Raw genomic sequence first — 18,634 nt, 5'->3', positions numbered from 1 at the left:
AAGGGGGGCGGTTGCCCCCGGGCCCACTCAGACAGGGGCCCACTGAGGTCTTAGACAGTTAATGCTGTCTGCAAAAGCTATTGCTTTTGCAGACAGCATTAACACGTCAGTAGTGGCCGGAACTGTATGCGCTCGCACTCCTAATGAGCGCATACAGTTCCGACTGGGCCAGGATGTGATTGACACAGCATCAGGAGCCATTGGCTCCTGGCTGTGTCAATCATTCTTGTGGCCGGAGGCAGCGTTATGCCTCCAGCCACAAGAGGCTGCGCTCCGCATCCGCACACGCCCCCCGAACCGCCGAGCCCACCCCCTCCTTTATGCCTCTCTTGCGACCGCAAGCACGGTCTTGCTTGCGGCCGCAAGAGGCAATCTTGCCCCTGTCTGATGCGTCGCTCCCTGGGGGATTCCCAGGGAGCGCACGTATCAGGAACCTTAGTGCGCGTCGCTGGGACTTCCTGTACCGGAAGTCCCGGCCTGGGCGCACACTCAGCTTCCGGATGTGTGCGCTGCCCGGGAATCCCCCAGGGAGGGACGCATCAGCTGGGGGCAGAAGAGAGGACAGCAGCGACGGGGGAGCGCTTGTTAGGTGAGTTGTGTGTTTGTTTTTTTTAATCTGCTGTGCAGGGGGCAAACTATAAGGGGGGATACAGGGGGGGAGCCATCTACAAGGGGGGGATACAGGGGAGGGAAGCCATCTATAAGGGGGGAAACAGGGGGGGAGCCATCTATAAGGGAGGGATACAGGGGAGGGGAGCCATCTATAAGGGGGGATACAGGGGGGGAGCCATCTATAAGGGAGGGATACAGGGGAGGGGAGCCATCTATAAGGGGGGATACAGGGGGGGAGCCATCTATAAGGGAGGGATACAGGGGAGGGGAGCCATCTATAAGGGGGGGGATACAGGGGAGGAGCCATCTATAAGGGGGGGGGATACAGGGGGGGAGCCATCTATAAGGGGGAATACAGGGGAGGGAAGCCATCTATAAGGGGGGAATACAGGGGAGGGAAGCCATCTATAAGGGGGGATACAGGGGGGGAAACCATCTATAAGGGGGGAATACAGGAGGAGCCATCTATAAGGGGGGAATACAGGAGGAGCCATCTATAAGGGGGGATACAGGGGAGGGAAGCCATCTATAAGGGGGGGATACAGGGGAGGGGAGCCATCTATAAGGGGGGGGGGGATACAGGGGAGGGAAGCCATCTATAAGGGGGGGATACAGGGGAGGGGAGCCATCTATAAGGGGGGGGGGATACAGGGGTAGCCATCTATAAGGGGGTAATACAGGGGGGGCATCTATAAGGGGGCAATACAGGGGGGAGCCATCTATAAGAGTCAGCCTACCCACTAAACAAGGGTGTAAAGGGGCCAATACAGATGTGCAGTGTGTATAGAGATGAGGATGGTGTCAGTGTGTGGAGCCTAATATGTCTGTCTGGCAGATTCTGTGGATTCGTGGCTCGGAGAAGTTCTCATAACGGCCCAGGGCAGATGGAGAAGAAGATGAAAAGGGAAGAACTCTGATCAGAGAAGACGTCACCTGTGAGTCACTAAATATATCTGCACTGTAATGTATATGGTGTATAGAGCCTGTGTAGAGCTGGGGCTACTGCTAAATGACTTGAAGAGGTGATATTGCTCTGTGTACAGTGGATTATTCAGTTGCAGCAGTGGTGTTAGTCAGTATGTGCTGGTATTAGTCGGTATGTGGTGGTATTAGTCGGTATGTGCTGGTATTAGTCGGTATGTGCTGGTATTAGTCGGTATGTGCTGGTATTAGTCGGTATGTGCTGGTATTAGTCAGTAAGTAGTGGTGTTATTTGTTACTTGTAATCTGGTACTGTGTTTTATTGGATTTAGTATAGAGGATTTAGTCAGTAACAATATGGTGGTGATGGTAGTGGTTGTGACGATATTTCCCCCTTGTATACTGGTATTATTGGTAATACCATATATATATACCAGTAGCATGCACTTGGTCGAGGAAGGGGGGCTCCAGGTTGACAGTCTGCAGCCCTCAGGGTATGCTGGGAGTTGTAGTACAATCCTCCGATACCTGCCGCTGTAGACAGATGTATTGCTGGAACTTCAGGGCTGATGGTTGTCACCCAGAGGTTGCAGCCACCAGGAGAATCAAACTGAGGACAAGAGTGGTGCTGTCTGTGGAAGAAGGCAGCTATATTTTTCTAATCTTAAGCCCTTTTACTTTTTTTGTGGTTCTATATTCCAGATGTAGAAGCCTCTTACACGGCTCTGTATCCTTATTCACTATAAGAAATGTAGAAGAATATTCCCTTTATTATTCAAAAAAATCCTTGTCACCTGCTGGGGTTCCCTATGGGTAACGTTGGTTGGGGGCCCACTCAGCCTCACTCGCCCCCCCTAGGCTGAACCCCTAGCTACGCCCCTGGTGAGGAGGGTGGGGGAGGTGCCCAGGGAGGAGTGAGGAGGGTGGGGGAGGGGCCCAGGGAGGAGTGAGGAGGGTGGGGGAGGGGCCCAGGGAGGAACGAGGAGGGTGGGGGAGGGGCCAGGGGAGAAGGGTGGGGGAGTAGTGAGAAGGGTGGGGGAGGTGCCCAGGTTGGAGTGAGGAGGGTGGGGGAGGTGCCCAGGGAGGAGTGAGGAGGGTGGGGGAGGGGCCCAGGGAGGAGTGAGGAGGGTGGGGGAGGGGCCAGGGGAGAAGGGTGGGGGAGTAGTGAGAAGGGTGGGGGAGGTGCCCAGGTTGGAGTGAGGAGGGTGGGGGAGGTGCCCAGGTTGGAGTGAGGAGGGTGGGGGAGGTGCCCAGGGAGGAGTGAGGAGGGTGGGGGAGGTGCCCAGGGAGGAGTGAGGAGGGTGGGGGAGGTGCCCAGGGAGGAGCGAGGAGAGAGCAGTGTTTGTGTCGGTACAGCTGTCAGGAGCTTCAGCGGGCCCCCTGAGTTCTAGTTTTGGTCGGGCCCCTGGCAGTTGTACCACTAATACTGCCCTGATGGCGGCCCTGCCTACACAGTCACTACTCCATCCTTGGGACATCCCCCCTTTCTGTGGATGGCGATACCAATAGTCCGGGTGGGTCACAACTCCACTCCGGGCCACCTTGATATGCACCCAAGGGACCCATCACAGCCCGGCAGGTCACTGACCACAGGGGAAAGGGTATGGCTCACCCCCATACCTGTGTGCCCAACCAGCACTGGCGACAACCTACCACCCGGCTGAGCTGTACTCCGACCAACCACCACAGGAGAGGCGTCACACAGCACCATCGGGCAAGTGATCAGTCATCCATAGGGCTACACCACAATAGCAATAGACTACTAAAGGAGGATTAGATACCTGGGGGGGGAACACACACACTGTGATACACCCTGGTACTAGATACATCTCTGCTTGCAGGAGGACGATCTGGATGGAATTCACATTGTGGCTTTTGCTGAAGAAGAAGATCCAGGTGAGATGCGTCATGTCAGGATGAATGATGATGGGAAGAATGGTGATGATGAGAGTGGTGGTGGTGATGGAGGTGATGATAGGAGTGGGGATGATGATAGGAGTGGGGATGATGATGATGGAGGTGATGATAGGAGTGGGGATGATGATGGTGGTGGTGATGATAGGAGTGGGGATGATGATGGTGGTGGTGATGATAGGAGTGGGGATGATGATAGGAGTGGGGATGATGATGATGGAGGTGATGATAGGAGTGGGGATGATGATGATGGAGGTGATGATAGGACTGGGGATGATGGTGGTGGTGGTGGTGATGGAGGTGATGATGGGAGTGGGGATGATGATGATGGAGGTGATGATAGGAGTGGGGATGATGATGGTGGTGGTGATGATAGGAGTGGGGATGATGATAGGAGTGGGGATGATGATGATGGAGGTGATGATAGGAGTGGGGATGATGGTGGTGGTGGTGGTGATGGAGGTGATGATGGGAGTGGGGATGATGATGATGGAGGTGATGATAGGAGTGGGGATGATGATGGTGGTGGTGATGATAGGAATGGGGATGATGATGGTGGTGGTGATGATAGGAGTGGGGATGATGATAGGAGTGGTGGTGGTGATGGAGGTGATGATAGGAGTGGGGATGATGATGATGGAGGTGATGATAGGAGTGGGGATGATGATGGTGGTGGTGATGATAGGAGTGGGGATGATGATGATGGTGGTGATGGAGGTGATGATAGGAGTGGGGATGATGATGGTGGTGGTGATGATAGGAGTGGGGATGATGGTGGTGATGGAGGTGATGATAGGAGTGGGGATGATGGTGGTGGTGATGATAGGAGTGGGGATGATGATGATGCAGGTGATGATAGGAGTGGGGATGATGATGGTGGTGGTGATGATAGGAGTGGGGATGATGATGGTGGTGGTGATGATAGGAGTGGGGATGATGATAGGAGTGGTGGTGGTGATGGAGGTGATGATAGGAGTGGGGATGATGATGATGGAGGTGATGATAGGACTGGGGATGATGATGGTGGTGGTGGTGGTGATGGAGGTGATGATGGGAGTGGGGATGATGATGATGGAGGTGATGATAGGACTGGGGATGATGATGGTGGTGGTGGTGGTGGTGATGGAGGTGATGATAGGAGTGGGGATGATGGTGGTGGGGGTGATGATAGGAGTGGGGATGATGATGGTGGTGGTGATGGAGGTGATGATAGGAGTGGGGATGATGATGATGCAGGTGATGATAGGAGTGGGGATGAGGATGATGATGGTGGTGGTGATGATAGGAGTGGGGATGATGATAGGAGTGGTGGTGAAGATAGGAGTGGTAGTGATGATAGCAGTGGTGGTGATGATAGGAGTGGGGATGATGATGGTGGTGGTGGTGATAATGATGGTGGTGATGATAGGAGTGGGGATGATGATAGGAGTGGTGGTGAAGATAGGAGTGGTAGTGATGATAGCAGTGGTGGTGATGATAGGAGTGGGGATGATGATGGTGGTGGTGGTGATAGGAGTGGGGATGATGATGATAGTGGTGATAATGATGGTGGTGATGATAGGAGTGGGGATGATGATGATGATAGTGGTGATAATGATGGTGGTGATGATAGGAGTGGGGATGATGATAGGAGTGGTGGTGATGATGGTGGTGGTGATGATGGAGGTGACGATGATGGGAGTAGTGGTGATGATAGCAGTGGTAGTGATGATAGGAGTAGTGGTGATAATAGGAGTGGGGATGATGGTGGTGGTGATGATAGGAGTGGTGGTGATGATGATGGAGGTGATGATAGGAGTGGTGGTGGTGATGATGATGGAAGTGGTGATGGTGATGATAGGAGTGGTGGTGGTGATAATAGGAGTGGTAGTGATGATAGCGGTGGTGGTGATGATGATAGAAGTAGTGGTTATCATGATACCTTATGTAATGATGAGAGTGATCACGTTCTTCTCTGATCCCCCACATTCTCGCTGATCCTGGACTCCACATCAGATGGTTATGAATTTATCCAGATCCTGAAGGAAGTGGCCAGAGAGAACACAGAGAACCCGGAGCTGAGCATCATCTGGATCGATCCTGATGACTTCCCTCTGGTGACATTATATTCCCCATCTCTCCTCCAGACCCCTGTCCCCTTCTCCTGACTCCTCTGTCCCCTTCTCCTGACTCCCTGACTCCTCTGTCCCCTTCTCCAGACTCCTTTGTCCTCCTCCAGACCCTTCTGTCCTCCTCCAGGCCCCTCTCTCCTCCTGACTCCCTTGTCCCCTTCTCCAGACTCCTCTCTCTCCTCCTGCAGAGGTCTCTTTCCTCTGCTCCTGACTCCTCTGTCTCCAAGCCCTTCTCTCTTCCTGCAGACTCCTCTGCCCTTCTGCAGATTGCTTTTACTACTCCAGGTTTCTCGGGGAGGGGGGGGGGGGGGGGCTGTGCTTCTCAATTCCAGGCCTCAGGCCTCACCAACAGGTCATGTATTGAGAATATCCCACACAAAGAACAGCTGTGCTAATACCTGATGCACTGAGTATAATTATATCACCTGTGAAATACTAAGGAAATCCTCAAAGCATGACCTGTTGGTGAGGCCTGAGGACTGGAATTGAGAAGCACTGCTCTACAGTATATGTGATATATGTATGTATGCAATATAACCTGTGCTCTTCTCCCCACAGTTGGTGACATACTGGGAGAAGACCTTCCATATTGACCTGTTCAGACCACAGATCGGAGTGGTCAATGTGACCGATGTGAGTCATGTGACTGACGGGCGTAATATTCAACCCTACAGCTCAGATATCCATATCTTACCCCATGTAATCATCATAACTCCTCCTACTGAATATAACTACTCCTATCAATCTGTATAACACCACCTATTACTGTGTATAACTCCTGCTACTACAGAATATAACTCCTCCTACTACTCTGTAAAACTCCTCCTATTACTCTGTATAACTTCTCCTATTACTCCGTGTAACCCCTCCTCCTACTGAATATAACTCCTCCTATTACTCCATATAACCCCTCCTACTACAGAATATAACTCCTACTACTACTCTATATAACTCCTCCTTTTACTCTGTAAAACCCCTCCTACTACAGAATATAACTCCTCCTACTACAGAATATAACCCCTCCTACTACTGAATACAACCCCTCCTACTACGGAATATAACTCCTTCTACTACTCTGTATAACCCCTTCTACTTTTCTTTATACCCCTCCTACTACAGAATATAACTCCTCCTACTAAGTATAACCCCTACTACTACTGAATATAACTCCCCCTCCTCCTATAATTCCCAATAACCCCTCCTATTACTGCATGTAACTCCTCCTCCTATGCGCATTACCCCTCCCATTACCCCATGTATTACCTTGGATGTATCATGATTGCAGTGTTTGCGTCTGTGGCCCTTATAGGCCATATTGGCGGCTGTGTGACCCTACAGGCCCCCAGCCTTGGCTCAGGCCGATGGGTTTCCCCTGGTTGGTAAGGTTTCCTCATCACACCCTCTTTCCCATTTCCTCAGGCGGACAGTGTCTGGTTGGAAATGGATGATGCAGATGATTTGCCATCACCATCTGAACTGGAACAATGGATTGAGGATGTATTATCTGGGAAGGTCAACACTGAAGACGATGATGATGATGATGATGACGACAATGATGATGAAGACGATGACGACGACGATGATGATGATGACAACGATGATGATGATGATGATGACGATGATGATGACGACGATGATTAAAACTTAAGACTTACTGGGAGCTAAATGATCGATATAGCCCTATAAGGTGTGTGGGAGGAGCGCGGGTTACGGACCTTATACCAGGGTGGCGGTATCATACATTATTGTGATGCTCAGGACTATCAGGTGTTTTGTTTCTTCAAAGATGACCACAAACGAGCCACAATCGGAGTCTGGATCCAGGAGCCGCATGTCATCAGCTAAGGTGGCTCCCTAAACCTTCTGTATGAAATGGTAAAAATAATAAATATTCATAGGAAGGAGACTTCACCTGACTGCGTCTTTGATGGGAAAGGGAGAACCCAACATAATCAGATCTGTGATGCGGAAGTAGGAACCCAACACGATCAGATCTGTGATGCGGAAGGGAGAACCCAATAAAATCAGATCTGTGATGGGGAAGGGAGAACCCAATAAGATCAGATCTGTGATGGGGAAGGGAGTACCCAATAAGATCAGATCTGTGATGGGGAAGGGAGTACCCAACATGATCAGATCTGTGATGCGGAAGGGAGAACCTAACACAATCAGATCTGTGATGTAGAAGGGAGAACCCAACACGATCAGATCTGTGATGGGGAAGGGAGAACCCACCACAATCAGATATGTGATGGAGACGAGAGAACCCAACACGATCAGATCTGTGATGGAGATGAGAGAACCCAACACAATCAGATCTGTGATGGGGAAGGAAGAACCCAATAAGATCAGATCTGTGATGGGGAAGGGAGTACCCAACATGATCAGATCTGTGATGTGGAAGGGAGAACCCAACACGATCAGATCTGTGATGCGGAAGGGAGAACCTAACACGATCAGATCTGTGATGTAGAAGGGAGAACCCAACACGATCAGATCTGTGATCCGTAAGGGAGAAACCAACACGATCAGATCTGTGATGGGGAAGGGAGAACCCACCACAATCAGATATGTGATGGAGACGAGAGAACCCAACACGATCAGATCTGTGATGGAGATGAGAGAACCCAACACAATCAGATCTGTGATGGGGAAGGAAGAACCCAATAAGATCAGATCTGTGATGGGGAAGGGAGAACCCACCACAATCAGATATGTGATGGAGACGAGAGAACCCAACACGATCAGATCTGTGATGGAGATGAGAGAACCCAACACAATCAGATCTGTGATGGGGAAGGGAGAACCCAATAAGATCAGATCTGTGATGGGGAAGGGAGAACCCAACATGAACAGATCTGTGATGGGGAAGAGAGAACCCAATAAGATCAGATCTGTGATGGGGAAGAGAAAACCCAATAAGATCAGATCTGTGATGGGGAAGGGAGATCCCAACACAATCAGATCTGTGATGGGGAAGGGAGAACCCAATAAGATCAGATCTTAGATGGGGAAGGGAGAACCCAACACAATCAGATCTGTGATGGGGAAGGGAGAACCCAATAGGATCAGATCTGTGATGGGGAAGGGAGAACCCAACACGATCAGATCTGTAATGCGGAAGGGAGAACCCAACACAATCAGATCTGTGATGTGGAAGGGAGAACTCAACACAATCAGATCTGTGATGGGGAAGGGAGAACCCAACACAATCAGATATGTGATCGAGACGAGAGAACCCAACACAATCAGAAATGTGATGGAGACGAGAGAACCCAACACGATCAGATATGTGATGGAGACGAGAGAACCCAACACCATCAGATATGTGATGGAGACGAGAGAACCCAATACGATCAGATCTGTGATGGAGATGAGAGAACCCAACACAATCAGATCTGTGATGGGGAAGGGAGAACCCAACACCATCATATCTGTGATGGGGAAGAGAGAACCCAACACAATCAGATATGTGATGGGGAAGGGAGAACCCAATAAGATCAGATCTGTGATGGGGAAGGGAGAACCCAACACGATTAGATCTGTGATGGGGAAGGAAGAACCCAACACAATGAGATCTGTGACGCGGAAGGGAGAACCCAACACGATCAGATCTGTGATGGAGATGAGAGAACCCAACACGATCAGATCTGTGATGGGGAAGGGAGAACCCAATAAGATCAGATCTGTGATGGGGAAAGGAGAGCACGATTAGATCTTTGATGGAGAAGGGAGAACCCAACACGATCAGATCTGTGATGCGGAAGGGAGAACCCAACACGGTCAGATCTGTGATGGAGACGAGAGAACCCAACACAATCAGATCTGTGATGTGGAAGGGAGAACCCAACACCATCAGATCTGTGATGGGGAAGAGAGAACCCAACACAATCAGATATGTGATGGGGAAGGGAGAACCCAACACGATCAGATCTGTTACGGGGAAGGAAGAACCCAACACAATGAGATCTGTTATGCGGAAGGAAGAACCCAATACGATCAGATCTGGAATGGAGACAAGAGAACCCAACACGATCAGATCTGTGATGGAGACGAGAGAACCCAACACGATCTGATTATGTTGGGTTCTCCCTTCCTCATCACAGATCTGATCGTGTTGGGTTCTCTTGTCTCCATCACAGATCTGATCGTGTTGGGTTCTCCCTTCCCCATTACAGATCTGATTATGTTGGGTTCTCCCTTCCCCATCACAGATCTGATCTGTAATGGGGAAGGGAGAACCCAACACGATCAGATCTGTGATGGAGACAAGAGAACCCAACACGATCAGATCTGTGATGAGGAAGAGAGAACCCAACACGATCAGATCTGTGATGAGGAAGAGAGAACCCAACATAATCAGATCTGTGATGGGGAAGGGAGAACCCAACATAATCAGATCTGTAATGGGGAAGGGAGAACCCAACACGATCAGATCTGTGATGGAGACAAGAGAACCCAACACGATCAGATCTGTGATGAGGAAGAGAGAACCCAACATAATCAGATCTGTGATGGGGAAGGGAGAACCCAACACCATCAGATCTGTGATGCGGAAGGAAGAACCCAACACAATCAGATCTGTGATGGGGAAGGGAGAACCCAACACCATCAGATCTGTGATAGGGAAGGAAGAACCTAACAAGATCAGATCTGTGATGGGGAAGGGAGAACCCAACACAACCCTAGAGAAAAGCTTTCATCCTGCTCAGCTGCTTTTCCCATAAGTAACATCACAGCACCAGACCATCACCATTTGGTCCAGGAGAGTCATGTCCACCATATTGTGACTCTATCCAGCAGTAGGAAGCTCTGGAGAAAGGATGGGACTGATATGTGACTGGGTGCCCAGTGCTGGCGTCACATCCAACCAGCACAATCTCCAAAATGTGTCAAAACATGCATGTTATTCCATATGGTGAAGATGGGGCAGCGATCATATGTTGTAGACGTGTATCGGAGCACATGATGACTACATCCAGCCACATCACTCTGCCAGGAAATACAACACATGTAGGGATGGGGGACTCAGAGAGTATGTCCAGAAACACCTTTAGGCTATGTTCACACTACGTAAAAGTATGGGCGTTGTTGCCATCAGCAACAACGGCCGTACTTTGTACGGTGTGTAACATAGCCTATCTTCTATGGGATCCCGGCCGGAGCCGTAGCATGTCAGTTTTCTGCGGCCGCAATTCAGTGATTTGCAGCCACAGAAAGACCTGTCAGTTCACACAACGAAGCGAGCGGCTCCGGCCTCTTGCTTCATTGTGTGCTGTGGGAGGTTCTGATGCGGGTACGCGCTGATGCTCACGCATCAGAACCCTGTGGCCAAAAGATCATCCGTGCAGAGACCGTCTGTTCCGTGACCTGGCGGGGTCACTGAACGGCCGGTCTCTTCATGTAGTGTGAATATAGCCTTATATGTTACCATACCTGTTGTGGTGATGATGAAGAGGAGGACACTGCTGAAAAGTGATCTCTACAGAACAGGAGGGGTCAGTCTATAGTGACTGGCGGGTCCTGTGCTATCTGTATATATATAAGTGCACTATCTCCCCCACTTCCTGTGTTCTGTATATGCCCCCTGTCCCCACTTCCTATGTTCTGTATATGCCCCCCCCCCTACTTCCTGTGTTCTGTATATGCTCCCCACTTCCTGTGTTCTTTATATGCTCCCCACTTCCTGTGTTCTGTATATGCTCCCCCCCACTTCCTGTGTTCTTTATATGCTCCCCACTTCCTGTGTTCTGTATATGCTCCCCCCCACTTCCTGTGTTCTTTATATGCTCCCCACTTCCTGTGTTCTGTATATGCCCCCCGTCCCCACTTCCTATGTTCTGTATATGCTCCCCCCACTTCCTGTGTTCTGTATATGCCCCCCGTCCCCACTTCCTATGTTCTGTATATGCTCCCCCCACTTCCTGTGTTCTGTATATGCCCCTCCCCACACTTCCTGTGTTCTGTATATGCTCCCCCCCCCCTTCCTGTGTTCTTTATATGCTCCCCCACTTCCTGTGTTCTGTATATGCCCCCCGTCCCCCCTTCCTGTGTTCTGTATATGCCCCCCCTACTTCCTGTGTTCTGTATATGCTCCCCCCTTCCTGTGTTCTTTATATGTTCCCCACTTCCCATGTTCTGTATATGCCCCCCCTACTTCCTGTGTTCTGTATATGCTCCCCCCCCTTTCTGTGTTCTTTATATGCTCCCCCCTTCCTGTGTTCTGTATATGCCCCTTCCCACACTTCCTGTGTTCTGTATATGCTCCCCCCACTTCCTGTGTTCTGTATATGCTCCCCCCACTTCCTGTGTTCTGTATATGCCCCCCCTACTTCCTGTGTTCTGTATATGCTCCCCCCCCCTTCCTGTGTTCTTTATATGCTCCCTGCTTCCCATGTTCTGTATATGCCCCCCCCCACTTCCTGTGTTCTTTATATGCCCCCCCCCCATTTCCTGTGTTCTGTATATGCCCCCCCCACTTCCTGTGTTCTGTATATGCCCCTTGTCCCCACTTCCTATGTTCTGTATATGCCCCCCCCCCCCCCCACACACACACTTCCTTTGTTCTTTATATGCCCCCCCCCCCATTTCCTGTGTTTTGTATATGGCTTTGTCCCCACTTTCTGTGTTCTGGATATGACCCCTTCTCTCCACTTCGTGTGTTCTGTGTATGGTCCCATCCCCAATTCCTATGTTCTACCTGTCTATGTTACCTGTCAGTGTAATCCTGCCTGTGATGAAGAGGAGACTGCTGCGAGATGATCTCTACAGAAGAGGAGGCCACAGAGAATTATAGGTTTGAATGGACTAGCTATTATAGGTTTGTGGGTACGGACCGGCAGAAAGCAGCAACTACTATATATAACCAAAAATGACCTTTACTGTAATTAATACTGAGCAGGCTGATGATGTCCCCTGTTATAATAGGAGAGGTGACATTATAACATCTCATGGAGAGCAGAGGCGTTTGGCATACAGTGGGTTAATATACACTCACCGGCCACTTTATTAGGTACACCTGTCCAACTGCACGTTACCACTTAATTTCTAATCAGCCAATCACATGGCGGCAACTCAGTGCATTTAGGCATGTAGACATGGTCAAGACAATCTCCTGCAGTTCAAACCGAGCATCAGTATGGGGAAGAAAGGTGATTTGAGGCCTTTGAACGTGGCATGGTTATTGGTGCCAGAAGGGCTGGTCTGAGTATTTCAGAAACTGCTGATCTACTAGGATTTTCACGCACAACCATCTCTAGGGTTTACAGAGAATGGTCCGAAAAAGAAAAAACATCCAGTGAGCGGCAGTTCTGTGGGCGGAAATGCCTTGTTGATGCCAGAGGTCAGGGGAGAATGGGCAGACTGGTTCCAGCTGATAGAAAGGCAACATCCTCCTCTCTGGCCTTCCAGCTAACTCCCTTGATCCCCTCCAGTCTATCCTTAACTCTGCTGCCCGACTAATCCACCTTTCCCCTCGCTTTGCCTCAGCCTCTCCCCTCTGCCAATCCCTCCACTGGCTCCCCATTGCCCAACGTATTGACTTTAAATTGTTGACCATGACATACAAGGCAATCCACAACCTGTCCCCTCCATACATCTCTGACCTGATATCCCGCTACCGTCCCTCACGCAACCTTCGATCCTCCAGTGACCTCCGTCTCCGCTCCCCCCTTGTTCGTACCTCGCACAACCGCCTCCAAGACTTTGCCCGAGCCTCCCCCATACTCTGGAACTCGCTACCCCGACACATCCGTCTCTCATCCACCATCAAGTCCTTCAAAAGTAACCTGAAAACCCATCTCTTCAAACAAGGCTACAACCTACAATAACTCTGCATCACACTTGAATGGCTGCACTTTACCTCCTGTTTCTCTCCCTATACCCCATAGATTGTGAGCCCTCGCGGGCAGGGTCCTCTTCCCCCATGTACCAGTCTGTCTTTTGCCTTCATGTAATGTTTTCTGATCTTGTATTGTTCCTGCCTGTTGCCTATCTATTGTATAGCGCTCTGGAACTAAGGGCGCTTTATAAATAAATAATAATAATAATAATAATAACAGTGACTCAAATAGCCAACCGTTACAACCAAGGTAGGCAGAAGAGCATCTCTGAACGCACAGTACGGCCAACTTTGAGGCAGATGGGCTACAGCAGCAGAAGACCACACCGGGGGGCCACTCCGCTCAGCTAAGAACAGGAAACTGAGGCTACAATTTGCACAAGCTCATCGAAATTGGACAGTAGAAGATTGGAAAAACGTTGCCTGGTCTGATGAGTCTCGATTTCTGCTGCGACATTCGGATGGTAGGGTCAGAATTTGGCGTCAACAACATGACAGCATGGATCCATCCTGCCTTGTATCAACGGTTCAGGCTGGTGGTGGTGGTGTCATGGTGTGGGGAATATTTTCTTGGCACTCTTTGGGCCCCTTGGTACCAATTGAGCATGGTTGCAGCGCCACAGCCTACCTGAGTATTGTTGCTGACCATGTCCATCCCTTTATGACCACAATGTACCCAACATCTGATGGCTACTTTCAGCAGGATAATGCGCCATGTCATAAAGCTAGAATCATCTCAGACTGGTTTCTTGAACATGACAATGAGGTCACTGTACTCCAATGGCCTCCACAGTCACCAGATCTCAATCCAATAGAGCATCTTTGGGATGTGGTGGAACGGGAGATTGGCATCATGGATGTGCAGCCGACAAATCTGCGGCAACTGTGTGATGCCATCATGTCAATAAGGACCAAAATCTCTGAGGAAACTTCCAGCACCTTGTTGTATCTATGCCACCAAGAATTGGGGCAGTTCTGAAGGCAAAAGGGGGTCCAACCCGTTACTAGCATGGTGTACCTAATAAAGTGGCCGCTGAGTGTATATAACACATACAGGATGATATATACAAAGTTTGGGTTACAGGTGTGGTATATACATGATAGATATATATATATATAGTGGTATGTAGAGGTGGTCCTGTCGTCACGCTGGTGATATGGTGCTGGCGTCCAGTGTCTGAGGATACAGCTGTACTAGGAAGCGGTGGGAGTTCGGTGGGATGAAGTTCTCGGCGAGGGTCAGGCTGGGAATGGGGCGGACACTCACCACCAGCCGGGTGTCGGCGCTGCGGAGACAGAACGTCAGGTTGGACTTCAGGCTTCGTGTCACTGACTCCTCACTCACTAATGTCCACTCAGCGGGCTGGGCCCCGAGGTACTGACACGGGGGCCCCGGCCTCAGATACTGCTCCAAAAAAGCCTGAAAAACAGAAGGGGCCAAGACGGTAACAACACCGCACATGGAGGGGATCATGTCAAAAAAGCAGCCCTGGTCTAAGCAGTGAAGTGCTGCTACTAATGATGGGGTAATAACATCCAGGAGGCAGCAGGGGGCACACAGTAAGGGATTCAAGGGGTGCTCGGAGACCAGAGGAAAACCTTGATTTTACCTTACATCTAGGGCCCGCCCCCACTTCCTATGTTCTATCTGCCTCTGCACTATCTAGGCCCTGCCCCCACTTCCTATGTTCTATCTGCCTCTGCACTATCTAGGCCCTGCCCCCACTTCCTGTGTTCTGTATATGCCCCCCCACTTCCTGTGTTCTGTATATGCTCCCCACACTTCCTGTGTTCTGTATATGCTCCCCACACTTCCTGTGTTCTGTATATGCCCCCCCACTTCCTGTGTTCTGTATATGCCCCCCCACTTCCTGTGTTCTGTATATGCCCCCCACTTCCTGTGTTCTGTATATGCTCCCCCACTTTCTGTGTTCTGTATATGCCCCCCACTTCCTGTGTTCTGTATATGCCCCCCCACTTCCTGTGTTTTGTATATGCCCCCCCACTTCCTGTGTTCTTTATATGCCCCCCCCACTTTCTGTGTTCTTTATATGCCCCCCCCACTTTCTGTGTTCTGTATATGCCCTCCCACTTTGTTCTGTATATGCCCCCCACTTTCTGTGTTCTGTATATGCCACCCCACTTCCTGTGTTCTGTATATGCCCCCTCACTTCCTGTGTTCTGTACATGGCCCCGTCCCCACTTCCTATGTTCTGTATATGCCCCTCCCCACACTTCCTGTGTTCTGTATATGCCCCCCCACTTCCTGTGTTCTTTATATGCTCCCCACTTCCTGTGTTCTGTATATGCCCCCCGTCGCCACTTCCTGTGTTCTGTATATGCTCCCCCCACTTCCTGTGTTCTATCTGCCTCTGCACTATCTAGGCCCTGCCCCCACTTCTTGTGTTCTGTATATGCCCCCCCTACTTCCTGTGTTCTGTATATGCCCCCCCACTTCCTGTGTTCTTTATATGCTCCCCACTTCCTGTGTTCTGTATATGCCCCCCGTCCCCACTTCCTATGTTCTGTATATGCTCCCCCCACTTCCTGTGTTCTATCTGCCTCTGCACTATCTAGGCCCTGCCCCCACTTCCTGTGTTCTGTATATGCCCCCCCTACTTCCTGTGTTCTGTATATGCCCCCCACTTCTTGTGTTCTTTATATGCTCCCCACTTCCTGTGTTCTGTATATGCCCCCCGTCCCCACTTCCTATGTTCTGTATATGCTCCCCCCCACTTCTTGTGTTCTTTATATGCTCCCCACTTCCTGTGTTCTGTATATGCCCCCCGTCCCCACTTCCTATGTTCTGTATATGCTCCCCCTACTTCCTGTGTTCTTTATATGCTCCCCACTTCCTGTGTTCTGTATATGCCCCCCGTCCCCACTTCCTATGTTCTGTATATGCTCCCCCCCGCTTCCTGTGTTCTTTATATGCTCCCCCACTTCCTGCGTTCTGTATATGCCCCCCGTCCCCACTTCCTATGTTCTGTATATGCTCCCCCTACTTCCTGTGTTCTTTATATGCTCCCCCACTTCCTATGTTCTGTATATGCTCCCCCCACTTCCTGTGTTCTTTATATGCTCCCCCACTTCCTGCGTTCTGTATATGCCCCCCGTCCCCACTTCCTATGTTCTGTATATGCCCCCCCCACTTCCTGTGTTCTTTATATGCTCCCCCCGTCCCCACTTCCTATGTTCTGTATATGCCCCTCCCCACACTTCCTGTGTTTTGTATATGCCCCCCCCACTTCCTGTGTTCTTTATATGCCCCCCCCCCCATTTCCTGTGTTTTATATATGGCTCTGTCCCCACTTTCTGTGTTCTGGATATGACCCCTCCTCTCCACTTCGTGTGTTCTGTGTAGGGTCCCATCCCCAATTCCTATGTTCTGTATATGGCCCCCCACTTCCTGTGTCCTGGATCTGGCCCCTCCCCTCTACTTCCTGTGTTCTATGTATGGTCCCGTTCCCACTTCCTGTGTTCTGTGCATGCCCCCCCCCCTACTTCCTGTGTTCTGTATATGGGCCAGCTCTCACTTCCTGTGTTCTGTATATAGGCCCCCTTCCACTTCCTGTGTTCTGTCTCTGCATATCTAGGCCCTGCCCCCACTTCCTGTGTTCTGTATCTGGGCTCTGCCCCCATTACAAGTGTTCTGTATCTGGGCCCCATCCCCACTTCCTGGGTCGGGATCTAGGCCCCACCCCACTTCCTGTGTTCTGTATCTGGGCCCCCCCCCCACTTCCTGTGTTCTGTGTCGGGGCCCCTCCTCCACTTCCTGTGTTCTGTATGTGGGCCCGCCCCCCACTTCCTGTGTTCGGGATCTAGGCCCCTCCCCCACTTCCTGTGTTTTGTGCCCTCACCCTATCGTGTTACCTGAGGGGACATGGTATGGGTAAGGCACAGGGTCAGGTGCTGGATGATAGCCTCCATGCTGTACAGGTGGGTCTGGTGCGTTGCTCGTAGGTACCGCTGCAGGCTCTGGGCTATAAGAGGGAAGATGCCCTGTGCCGCCTCTCTGGGGTCAATGGCCGGTCCAGAATTTATCCTGTTGTCCAGACGCTGAACCTGAGAGAAGGACCTGTGTACGGCGACCACCAGCCTGAGAACACAGAGCACAGTAACTATTGATGTAACCACTACCAGGTAGATAAGAAATACCATGTGACCTAGGGTGGTGTCCTACCACAGGTGTTACAGATATATACACCCAGTGGCGGATTAAATGTACCCTGGGCCCTGGGCTGTCCACCCAACCTGGCCCCCCCCAGTCAATCTGCCCACATTATGATCCGCTACTGCCCCCCCCCCCACGCTGTCCCCAAAAAACACTGCCTGCCTCCCCTCCCTGCTGACCCCAATAAACATAATGTTTGGTCCCTTGCTGCTACCCCCAGTAAGCATTGCCCACCCCACTTCCGCTGCCCCCAATAAACATATTGCCAACTCACCCTGATGTTGATGTCAGAAGAGGAGGGTGCTGATCTTATAGGGGAGGTCACAGCAGCACAGAGGATGTCAGGAGAGGAGGGTGCTGATCTTATAGGGGAGGTCACAGCAGCACAGAGGATGTCAGGAGAGGAGGGTGCTGATCTTATAGGGGAGGTCAAAGCAGCACAGAGGATGTCAGGAGAGGAGGGTGCTGATCTTATAGGGGAGGTCACAGCAGCACAGAGGATGTCAGGAGAGGAGGGTGCTGATCTTATAGGAGAGGTCCCAGCAGCACAGAGGATGTCAGGAGAGGAGGGTGCTAATCCTATAGGAGATGGTCCCCCTTTCCCCCCCTTATAGATGATCCCCCTCTTTCCCCCTTATAGATGATCCCCCTCTTTCCCCCCTTATAGATGATCCCACTCTTTCCCCCCTTATAGATGGTCCCTCTTTTCCCCTTTATAGATGGTCCCCCTCTTTCCCTCTCTATAGATGGTCCCCCTCTTTCCCCCCTTTATAGATGGTCCCCCTCTTTATAGATGGTCCCCCTCTTTTTTCCCCTTTATAGATGGCCCCCCTCTTTTTTCCCCTTTATAGATGGTACCCCTCTGCTCCCCCCCCTTATAGATGGTCCCCCTCTGCTCCCCCCCCCCTTATAGATGGTCCCCCTCTGCTCCCCCCCCCCTTATAGATGGTCCCCCTCTGCTCCCCCCCTTATAGATGGTCCCCCCTCTGCTCCCCCCCCTTATAGATGGTCCCCCTCTGCTCCCCCCCTTATAGATGGTCCCCCTCTGCTCCCCCCCCTTAT

General features: G+C 50.9%; 2 protein-coding genes across 4 annotated transcripts in view; one reads left to right on the top strand and one right to left on the bottom strand.

The window, feature by feature from the left end:
* LOC138767515 (calsequestrin-2-like) overlaps positions 1–7,442 on the top strand; it is a 101,035-nt gene extending 93,593 nt beyond the window's left edge. The window contains exons 8-11 of the mRNA XM_069945056.1: positions 3,375–3,429; positions 5,443–5,543; positions 6,117–6,191; positions 6,978–7,442. Of these exons, the coding sequence (XP_069801157.1) occupies positions 3,375–3,429; positions 5,443–5,543; positions 6,117–6,191; positions 6,978–7,199 (453 nt within the window). The 3' untranslated portion in view covers positions 7,200–7,442. The remainder of the gene's footprint in view (positions 1–3,374; positions 3,430–5,442; positions 5,544–6,116; positions 6,192–6,977) is intronic.
* A 4,976-nt stretch (positions 7,443–12,418) lies between these two features.
* LOC138768001 (vang-like protein 1) overlaps positions 12,419–18,634 on the bottom strand; it is a 74,243-nt gene continuing 68,027 nt past the window's right edge. For all 3 annotated transcript variants that reach the window (XM_069945969.1, XM_069945967.1, XM_069945968.1), the window contains exons 7-8: positions 17,272–17,497; positions 12,419–14,818 (exon numbers count right to left, since the gene is read on the bottom strand). In XM_069945969.1, the coding sequence (XP_069802070.1) occupies positions 14,543–14,818; positions 17,272–17,497 (502 nt within the window). In that variant the 3' untranslated portion in view covers positions 12,419–14,542. The remainder of the gene's footprint in view (positions 14,819–17,271; positions 17,498–18,634) is intronic.

The sequence above is a fragment of the Dendropsophus ebraccatus genome, chromosome 11 (assembly GCF_027789765.1).
Source record: "Dendropsophus ebraccatus isolate aDenEbr1 chromosome 11, aDenEbr1.pat, whole genome shotgun sequence".
NCBI classification, from domain to species: domain Eukaryota; kingdom Metazoa; phylum Chordata; class Amphibia; order Anura; family Hylidae; genus Dendropsophus; species Dendropsophus ebraccatus.
The sequence above is the reverse complement of the archived record's forward strand: the minus strand, read 5'-3'. Positions and strand labels throughout refer to the sequence as shown.